General features: G+C 65.7%; 1 protein-coding gene across 1 annotated transcript; it reads right to left on the reverse strand.

The window, feature by feature from the left end:
- Window positions 1-345: 345 nt before the first annotated feature.
- Window positions 346-9,050, reverse strand: OSGEP (O-sialoglycoprotein endopeptidase; the record flags this gene model as incomplete). Its single annotated transcript, XM_074167015.1, has 6 exons — window positions 346-436; window positions 1,376-1,441; window positions 1,544-1,622; window positions 3,115-3,164; window positions 6,686-6,781; window positions 8,875-9,050. Coding segments are annotated over 6 exons (558 nt in total), but the record flags the coding sequence as incomplete, so codon positions are not given.
- Between the last annotated feature and the right edge of the window lie 1,620 nt (window positions 9,051-10,670).

Raw genomic sequence — 10,670 nt, forward strand, 5'->3', positions numbered from 1 at the left:
GGTCCCCACCCCCTATATCCGGGTCCCGCCCCCCCATATGTGGGTCCCAGCCCCATAGATGTGGGTCCTACTCCCCATATGTGGGTCCCAGCCCCATAGATGTGGGTCCTACTCCCCATAGATGTGGGTCCCCGCCCCCCATATGTGGGTCCCAGCCCCATAGATGTGGCTATACACCCCCTTTATCTGGGTCTCAGCCCCATAGATGTGGGTCCCAGCCCCTATATATGGGTCCCAACCCCCCATATGTGGCTCCCAGCCCCCATATGTGGGTCCCAGCCCCATAGATGTGGGTCCCGCCCCCCAGAGGTGGGTCCCAGCCCCCCAAGTGTGGGTCGCACTCACAGGCCACGCCCCCCACCAGCAGCAGTTGTGGGGCGCGGGTCAGGGCCAGGCCTCGCTCCGACACCTCGGCCAACATGGCGAAGGCCGTCTCCTGGTGGCCACCCCCCCAAACTCAGTAGCCACCGGCCCCCTGGGCGTCACGTGACCACCCCCACCCCCCCCCGGCGGGGTCACGTGACCCACTGAGGGGCAGCCCCAACCCCCCCAGTGGCCCCCCACCCCCCTTTAGTAGCCCCCACCCCCCTTCAGTAGCCCCAACCCCCCCTTTAGTAGCCCCCACCCCCCCCCTTTAGTAGCCCAAAACCCATTTAGTAGCCCCCACTCCCCTTTAGTAGCCCCCAAACCCCCTTTAGTAGCCCCCAACCCCCCCTTCAGTAGCCCCCACCGTCCCTTTAGTAGCCCCCAAACCCCTTTAGTAGCCCCCAACCCCCCCTTTAGTAGCCCCGAAATCCTTTTAGTAGCCCCCAACCCCCCGTTTAGTAGCCCCAACCCCCTTTAGTAGCCCCCACCTCCCTTTAGTAGCCCCCACCCCCCTTTAGTAGCCCCAACCCCCTTCAGTAGCCCAACCCCCCCTTTAGTAGCCCCCAACCCCCCCTTTAGTAGCCCAAAACCCATTTAGTAGCCCCCACTGCCCCTTTAGTAGCCCCCAAACCCCTTTAGTAGCCCCCAAACCCCTCTAGTAGCCCCCACCCCCCTTTAGTAGCCCCCAAATCCTTTTAGTAGCCCCCACCCCCCTTTAGTAGCCCCCAAATCCTTTTAGTAGCCCCCACCCCCTTTAGTAGCCCCCAAATCCTTTTAGTAGCCCCCAACCCCCCTTTAGTAGCCCCAAACCCCTTTAGTAGCCCCCAAACCCCTTTAGTAGCCCCCACCCCCCTTTAGTAGCCCCCAAATCCTTTTAGTAGTCCCCCACCCCCCTTTAGTAGCCCAAAACCCCTTTAGTAGCCCCCAATCCCCTTTAGTAGCCCCCAACCCCCCTTTAGTAGCCCCAAGCCCCTTTAGTAGCCCCCTGCCCCCCCCCCGCTAGGCCCACCTGCAGGGAGAAGCACAGATCCTCGGGGGTGGCCTCTCCGCTAGCCAAAAGCCGGGGGGCAGTAGCCTAAAGCAAGGGCGGGGCGGGGGGGGGAAGGTGTGAGCCCTGGGTTGCCTGCGACCCCCCCCGGCCACACCTCTGGGCTACCAACCCCCTGCTTTGGGCTACCTGGAGGTGGGAGAGGAGCCCCGAGAAGGAGACGTCCATCCCCTTGACCACGTAGGGAAGGTCCACCAGGCGCCGGCCCCTGCCGGCCACCAAAGGGGCTAGTGAGTTGGGGGGGTGGGCTAGTGAAAGGGAGGGCGGCTACGGGGGAGATTGGGGCTACTGAAGGGGTTTGGGGGCAACTAACGGGGGGGTTGGGGGCTAGTAAAGGGGGGTGGGGGCTACTAAAAGGATTTGGGGGCTACTAAAAGGGGGGGTTGGGGGCTACTAAAGGGGGGTTGGGGCTACTAAAGGAGGGTGGGGGCTACTAAAAGGATTTGGGGGCTACTAAAGGGGTTTGGGGGCTACTAAAGGGGGGTGGGGGCTACCTAAAGGGGTTTAGGGCTAGTAAAGGGGGGTGGGGGGCTATTAAAGGGGGATGGGGGGCTACTAAAGGCTTTAGGGGACTCCTAAAGGGGTTTGGGGGCTACTAAAGGGGTTTTGGGGGCTTACTAAAGGGGGGTTGGGGCTACTAAAGGGGGGGTGGGGGCTACTAAAGGGGTTTGGGGGCTACTAAAGGGGGGGTTGGGGGCTACTAAAGGGGGGGTGGGGGCTACTAAAAGGATTTGGGGGCTACTAAAGAGGGGTGGGGGCTACTAAAGGGGTTTGGGGGCTACTAAAAGAGGGGTGGGGGCTACTAAAGGGGTTTGGGCTCCTAAAGGGGGTTGGGGGCTACTAAAGGAGGGGTTGGGGCTACTGAAGGGGGGTGGGGGCTACTAAAGGGGGGTTGGGGCTACTAAAAGGATTTGGGGGCTACTAAAGGGGGTTGGGGGCTACTGAAGGGGGGTGGGGGCTACTAAAGGGGGGTTGGGGCTACTAAAGGAGGGTGGGGGCTACTAAAAGGATTTGGGGGCTACTAAAGGGGGGTGGGGGCTACTGAAGGGGTTTGGGGGCTACTAAAGGGGGGTGGGGGCTACTAAAGGGGGGGTTGGGGGCTACTGAAGGGGGGTGGGGGCTACTAAAGGGGTTTTGGGGCTACTAAAGGGGTTTGGGGGCTACTAAAGGGGGGTGGGGGCTACTAAAGGGGGGTGGGGGCTACTAAAGGGGGGGTTGGGGGCTATTAAAAGGATTTGGGGGCTACTAAAGGGGTTTAGGGCTAGTAAAGGGGGGTTGGGGGCTACTAAAGGGGGATTGGGGCTACTAAAGGGGGGGTTGGGGGCTACTAAAGGGGTTTGGGGGCTACTAAAAGGATTTGGGGGCTACTAAAAGGGGGGTGGGGGCTACTAAAGGGGGGGTTGGGGGCTACTAAAGGGGTTTGGGGGCTACTAAAAGGGGGGGTTGGGGGCTAGTAAAGGGGGGTGGGGGCTACTAAAAGGATTTGGGGGCTACTAAAGGGGTTTGGGGGCTACTAAAAGGATTTGGGGGCTACTAAAAGGGGGGTGGGGGCTACTAAAGAGGTTCGGGGGCTACTAAAGGGGGGTGGGGGCTACTAAAAGGATTTGGGGGCTACTAAAGGGGGGTGGGGGCTACTAGAGGGGGGTGGCTAGCAGGTTGGTGGGGGTGGCCACCAAGTTTCCCCCCCCCCCCCCCCTCACCTCTTGGCCAGTTGCTCGATGTTGTAGCCGGGACTGGGGTCGTTGGAGAGCTGGGGGGGGAGGGGGGGTCAGAGGGGACCCCGCCGTGGGGCAGGACCCACATCTATGGGTCTGGCCCCACGGATCTATGGGGCAGGGCGTCCCAGGGGTCTCCTCCGTGGCTCTGGCCCCACAGATCTATGGGGCAGGGGGTCCCAGGGGTCCCCTCTGTGCGTCTGGCCCCACGGATCTATGGGGCAGGGGGGTCCCAGGGGTCCCCTCTGTGGGTCTGGCCCCACAGATCTATGGGGCAGGGGGTCCCGGGGGTCCCCTCCGTGGCTCTGGCCCCACAGATCTATGGGGCAGGGGGTCCCAGGGGTCCCCCTCTGTGGGTCTGGCCCCACGGATCTATGGGGCAGGGGGTCCCAGGGGTCCCCTCCGTGGGTCTGGCCCCACATCTATGGGTCTGGCCCCACGGATCTATGGGGCAGAAGGTCCCAGGGTTCCCCTCCGTGGGTCTGGCCCCACATCTATGGGTCTGGCCCCACAGATCTATGGGGCAGGGGGTCCCAGGGGTCCCCTCCGTGGCTCTGGCCCCACGGATCTATGGGGCAGAAGGTCCCAGGGGTCCCCTCCGTGGCTCTGGACCCACAGATCTATGGGGCAGGGGGGGTCCCAGGGGTCCCCTCTGTGGGTCTGGCCCCACAGATCTATGGGGCAGAAGGTCCCAGGGGTCCCCTCTTTGGGTCTGGCCCCACGGATCTATGGGGCAGAAGGTCCCAGGGGTCCCCTCTTTGGGTCTGGCCCCACGGATCTATGGGGCAGGGGGTCCCAGGGGTCCCCTCCGTGGCTCTGGCCCCACAGATCTATGGGGCAGGGGGTCCCAGGGGTCCCCTCCGTGGCTCTGGCCCCACATCTATGGGTCTGGCTCCACGGATCTATGGGGCAGGGGGGTCCCAGGGGTCCCCTCCGTGGCTCTGGCCCCACATCTATGGGTCTGGTCCCACGGATCTATGGGGCAGAAGGTCCCAGGGGTCCCCTCCGTGGCTCTGGCCCCACATCTATGGGTCTGGTCCCACGGATCTATGGGGCAGAAGGTCCCAGGGGTCCCCTCCGTGGCTCTGGCCCCACATCTATGGGTCTGGCCCCACGGATCTATGGGGCAGGGGGTCCCAGGGATCCCCTCCGTGGCTCTGGCCCCACGGATCTATGGGGCAGGGGGGTCCCAGGGGTCCCCTCCGTGGGTCTGGCCCCACATCTATGGGTCTGGCCCCACAGATCTATGGGGCAGAAGGTCCCAGGGGGCCCCTCCGTGGCTCTGGCCCCACAGATCTATGGGGCAGGGGGTCCCAGGGGTCCCCTCCGTGGCTCTGGCCCCACGGATCTATGGGGCAGAAGCTCCCAGGGGTCCCCTCCGTGGCTCTGGACCCACAGATCTATGGGGCAGAAGGTCCCAGGGGTCCCCTCCGTGGGTCTGGCCCCACAGATCTATGGGGCAGGGGGGGTCCCAGGGGTCCCCTCCGTGGCTCTGGCCCCACATCTATGGGTCTGGCTCCACGGATCTATGGGGCAGGGGGGTCCCAGGGGTCCCCTCCGTGGCTCTGGCCCCACATCTATGGGTCTGGCCCCACGGATCTATGGGGCAGGGGGTCCCAGGGATCCCCTCCGTGGCTCTGGCCCCACGGATCTATGGGGCAGGGGGGTCCCAGGGGTCCCCTCCGTGGGTCTGGCCCCACATCTATGGGTCTGGCCCCACAGATCTATGGGGCAGAAGGTCCCAGGGGGCCCCTCCGTGGCTCTGGCCCCACAGATCTATGGGGCAGGGGGTCCCAGGGGTCCCCTCCGTGGCTCTGGCCCCACGGATCTATGGGGCAGAAGCTCCCAGGGGTCCCCTCCGTGGCTCTGGACCCACAGATCTATGGGGCAGAAGGTCCCAGGGGTCCCCTCCGTGGGTCTGGCCCCACAGATCTATGGGGCAGGGGGGGTCCCAGGGGTCCCCTCCGTGGGTCTGGCCCCACGGATCTATGGGGCAGGGGGGTCCCAGGGGTCCCCTCCATGGCTCTGGCCCCACATCTATGGGTCTGGCCCCACGGATCTATGGGGCAGGGGGTCCCAGGGGTCCCCTCCGTGGCTCTGGCCCCACATCTATGGGTCTGGCCCCACGGATCTATGGGGCAGGGGGTCCCGGGGGTCCCAGGGGTCCCCTCCGTGGCTCTGGCCCCACATCTATGGGTCTGGCCCCACGGATCTATGGGGCAGGAGGGTCCCAGGGGTCCCCTCTGTGGCTCTGGCCCCACGGATCTATGGGGCAGGGGGGTCCCAGGGGTCCCCCTCCGTGGCTCTGGCCCCACATCTATGGGTCTGGCCCCACGGATCTATGGGGCAGGGGGGGTCCCAGGGGTCCCCTCTGTGGCTCTGGCCCCACATCTATGGGTCTGGCCCCACGGATCTATGGGGCAGAAGGTCCCAGGGGTCCCCTCCGTGGCTCTGGCCCCACAGATCTATGGGGCAGGGGGGTCCCAGGGGTCCCCTCCGTGGGTCTGGCCCCACAGATCTATGGGGCAGGGGGGTCCCAGGGGTCCCCTCCGTGGCTCTGGCCCCACAGATCTATGGGGCAGAAGGTCCCAGGGGTCCCCTCCGTGGGTCTGGCCCCACGGATCTATGGGGCAGGGGGTCCCAGGGGTCCCCTCCGTGGCTCTGGCCCCACATCTATGGGTCTGGCCCCACGGATCTATGGGGCAGAAGGTCCCAGGGGTCCCCTCCGTGGCTCTGGCCCCACAGATCTATGGGGCAGGGGGTCCCAGGGGTCCCCTCCGTGGGTCTGGCCCCACAGATCTATGGGGCAGAAGATCCCAGGGTTCCCCTCCGTGGCTCTGGCCCCACAGATCTATGGGGCAGGGGGTCCCACGGATCCCCTCTGTGGGTCTGGCCCCACGGATCTATGGGGCAGAAGGTCCCAGGGGTCCCCTCCGTGGGTCTGGCCCCACAGATCTATGGGGCAGGGGGTCCCAGGGGTCCCCTCCGTGGGTCTGGCCCCACAGATCTATGGGGCAGAAGGTCCCAGCGTTCCCCTCCGTGGCTCTGGCCCCACAGATCTATGGGGCAGGGGGTCCCAGGGTTCCCCTCCGTGGCTCTGGCCCCACAGATCTATGGGGCAGGGGGTCCCAGGGTTCCCCTCCATGGCTCTGGCCCCACAGATCTATGGGGCAGAAGGTCCCAGGTGTCCCCTCCGTGGCTCTGGCCCCACATCTATGGGTCTGGCCCCACGGATCTATGGGGCAGGGGTTCCCAGAGGTCCCCTCCGTGGGTCTGGCCCCACAGATCTATGGGTCTGGCCCCACAGATCTATGGAGCAGAAGGTCCCAGAGGTCCCCTCCGTGGCTCTGGCCCCACAGATCTATGGGGCAGGGGGTCCCAGGTGTCCCCTCCGTGGCTCTGGCCCCACGGATCTATGGGGCAGGGGGTCCCAGGGGTCCCCTCCGTGGCTCTGGCCCCACAGATCTATGGGGCAGAAGGTCCCAGGGGTCCCCTCCGTGGCTCTGGCCCCACAGATCTATGGGTCTGGCCCCACGGATCTATGGGGCAGCCCCACCTTGAGGAGCCGGGCGAATCGGTCCAGGCAGTTGCCCACGGCCAGATCCAGCGTCTCCCCGAAGATGCGGTAGCGCCGGCGGGAAAAGGCGATCACCTGGGGGGGGGGGGGGCGGGGCCACACGCGTGACGTCACGCGTGACGTCACGTGACATCATCACATGACATCACGTGACATCACCGGGGGGGGGGGGGGGGGCGCACGATTTGTTCCCCCTCCCCCCTTAAGCTCCCTCCCAGGGAACTGCGGCGACGTCACGTATCATCACGTGACATCACGTGACGTCATATGACATCACGTGACATCACGTGACATCACGTGACGTCACGTGACGTCGCTTGGCGGTCACGACTCGTCCCTCCCACCCCCCCCCCTTAAGCTCCCTCCTCGCTTCTGCGGGGGTCACGGGTCGTCACGTGGCATCGCGTGACGTCACGCGTGCTCACGTGACGTCACGCGACATCACGTGACGTCACGCGACATCACGTGACACCGCGTGACATCACGTGACATCATCCGTGACCACGATTTGTCCCCCCAACCCCCCCCCTTAAGCCCCCTCCTTGGTTCTGTGCCGATGTCACGTGGCGTCACGTGGCATCACGTGTCGTCACGTGTCATCACGTGTCGTCACGTGACAACACGTGACATCACGTGATGCCACGTGGCATCCCGTGACCTCACCCAGGGGGGCCGTGACCTGCTCCGCCCCCCCCCACCTCCACACGCTTCCCCCCGCGCCTCCCCACACGCCACCCACACGCCTCGCCCTGTGTCGCCCCGCGCCACCGCGTGACCCACGCGTGTCGCCCCGTGACCTTGCGTGACATCACCCCCCCTCCCCCCTCCCTCTCCCTTCCCTCCTCCCCCCCGCAACTTTTCCCCCTCCCCCCCAACTCCGTGCCCCCCCCTTAGCGTGTCCCCTTAGCATGTCCTTAGCGTGTCCCCTTAGCGTGTCCTTAGCATGTCACCGACATCACACCCCCCCTCCCCTCCCCCTTCCCCCCCTCCCCCTTCCCCCTTCCCCCCAACTCCGCAACCCCCTTAGCGTGTCCCCTTAGCATGTCCTTAGCATGCCCCCTTAGCATGTCCTTAGCGTGCCCCCTTAGCGTGTCCTTAGCGTGTCACCGACATCACACACCCCCTCCCCTCTCCCTTCCCCCCTCCCCCTTCCCCCCTCCCTTCGCCCCCCTCCCTTTCCCCCTCCCCCCAACTCCACGACCCCCCTTAGCGTGTCCCCTTAGCATGTCCTTAGCGTGCCCCCTTAGCATGTCCCCTTAGCGTGTCCTTAGCATGTCACCGACATCACACCCCCCCTCCCCTCCCCCTTCCCCCCCCTCCCTTTCCCCCTCCCCCCCAACTCCGCGCTCCCCCTTAGCGTATCCTTAGCGTGTCCCCTTAGCGTGTCCTTAGCGTGTCACCGACATCACACACCCCCTCCCCTCCCCCTTTTTCCCCCCTTTCCCCCTCCCCCCCAACTCCACGCCCCCCCTTAGCGTGTCCCCTTAGCATGTCCTTAGCATGCCCCCTTAGCATGTCCTTAGCGTGCCCCCTTAGCGTGTCCTTAGCATGTCACCGACATCACACCCCCCCTCCCCTCCCCCTTCCCCCCCCTCCCTTTCCCCCCTCCCCCCCAACTCCACGCCCCCCCCTTAGCATGTCCCCTTAGCATGACCTTAGCGTGTCCCCTTAGCATGTCCTTAGCGTGCCCCCTTAGCGTGTCCTTAGCGTGTCACCGACATCACACCCCCCCCTCCCCTCTCCCTTCCCCCCTCCCCCTTCCCCCCTCCCTTCGCCCCCCTCCCTTTCCCCCTCCCCCCCAACTCCACGCCCCCCATTAGCGTGTCCCCTTAGCATGTCCTTAGCGTGTCCTTAGCGTGTCACCGACATCACACACCCCCTCCCCTCTCCCTTCCCCCCTCCCCCTTCCCCCCTCCCTTCGCCCCCCTCCCTTTCCCCCTCCCCCCAACTCTGTGCCCCCCCTTAGCGTGTCCCCTTAGCATGACCTTAGCGTGTCCCCTTAGCGTGTCCTTAGCATGTCACCGACATCACACCCCCCCTCCCCTCCCCCTTCCCCCCCTCCCTTTCCCCCTCCCCCCCAACTCCACGCCCCCCCTTAGCATGACCCCTTAGCATGTCCTTAGTGTGCCCCCTTAGCGTGTCCCCTTGGCGTGTCCTTAGCGTGTCACCTGCGTGTTGCCGCCGCTGACGTAGAGGACGAGGGGGTGGGGGGCGGGGCCCAGCAGCCGCCCCATCTCGATGTGCCCCAGGCAGTGGTTCACCCCCAGCAGGGGCCGCCCCCACAACTGGGCCAGCGTCCGGGCCACCGCGGCCACCACCGCCAGCGGGGCCCCCAGCCCCGGGCCTGCACACGCCAACCGCACGCTAAGAACACGCTAAGGCCACGCTAAAGGCAGCCAGCGCCCTCAAAACCTCGCCCAGCGTCGCCCACTTCCCTCCCAGTGCCCCCCCCAAACCCCTCCCAGTGCCCTCCCAGTGCCTCCCAGTCCCCTCCAGTGCCCCTAAACCCCTCCCAGTCCCTCCCAGTTCCCTCCCAGTTCATCCCGGTGACCCCAAAACCCCTCCCAGTCCCTCCTAGTGTCACCCAGTTCCTCCCAGTGCCCCCCAATCCCCTCCCAGTTTCCTCCAGTCCCCTCCCAGTGCCCTCCCAGTTCCTCCCAGTGCCCCCCAATCCCCTCCCAGTCCCTCCCAGTTCCCTCCCAGTTCATCCCAGTGACACCCAAACACCTCCCAGTCCCTTCCAGTGCCCCCAACCCCTCCCAGTCCCTCCCAGTTCCCTCCCAGTTTCCTCCCAGTTCCTCCCAGTCCCCTCCCAGTTCCTCCCAGTCCCCTCCCACCCCCCTCCCAGTGCCCCCCAATCCCCTCCCAGTTCATCCCAGTTCATCCCAGTGACGCCCAAATGCCTCCCAGTCCCTTCCAGTGCCCCCCAAACCCCTCCCAGTCCCTCGCAGTTCCCTCCCAGTTCATCCCAGTGACCCTCAAATGCCTCCCAGTCCCTCCCAGTGCCCCCCAAACCCCTCCCAGTCCTTCCCAGTCCCCTCAAAACCCCCTCCCAGTCCCTCCCAGTCCCCTCCCAGTGCCCCCCAGTCCTCTCAAACCCTCTCCCAGCTCCTTCCCAGTGCCCCCCAGTCCCCTCCCAGTTGTCATCCCAGTGACCCCCAAATGCCTCCCAGTCCCTCCCACTTCCCCCCAAACCACTCCCAGTCCTTCCCAGTCCCCCTCAAACCCCCTCCCAGTGCCCCCCAATCCCCTCCCAGTCTCCTCCCAATCCCCCCCAATCCCCTCCCAGTCCTTCCCAGTCCCCCTCAATCCCCCTCCCAGTCCCTCCCAGTCCCCTCCCAGTGCCCCCCAGTCCTCTCAAACCCTCTCCCAGCTCCTTCCCAGTGCCCCCCAGTCCCCCCCAATCCCTCCCAGTGCCCTCCAATCCCCCCCAATCCCCTCCCAGTCCCCTCCCAGTGCCCCCCAGTCCTCTCAAACCCTCTCTCAGCTCCTTCCCAGTGCCCCCAGTCCCCTCCCAGTTCATCCCAGTGACCCCCAAATGCCTCCCAGTCCCTCCCACTTCCCCCCAAACCACTCCCAGTCCCTCCCAGTCCCCCTCAAACCCCCTCCCAGTGCCCCCCAATCCCTTCCCAGTCCCTCCCAGTCCCTCCCAGTGCCCCCCAGTCCCCCCCAATCCCTCCCAGTGCCCCCCAATCCCCTCCAATCCCCTCCCAGTCTCCTCCCAATCCCCCCCAATCCCCTCCCAGTCCCTCCCAGTGCCCCCAAACCCCCTCCCAGTCCCTCCCAGTCCCCTCCCAGTGCCCCCCAGTCCCCTCAACACCCTCTCCCAGCTCCTTCCCAGTGCCCCCCAGTCCCCCCCAATCCCTCCCAGTGCCCCCCAATCCCCTCCAGTCCCTCCCAGTCCCTCCCAGTCCCCCTCAAACCCCCTCCCAGTCCCTCCCAGTGCCCCCCAGTCGCTCCCACC

Source organism: Numenius arquata, unplaced genomic scaffold (genome assembly GCF_964106895.1).
Source record: "Numenius arquata unplaced genomic scaffold, bNumArq3.hap1.1 HAP1_SCAFFOLD_1771, whole genome shotgun sequence".
In the NCBI taxonomy this organism is placed as follows: Eukaryota; Metazoa; Chordata; class Aves; order Charadriiformes; family Scolopacidae; genus Numenius; species Numenius arquata.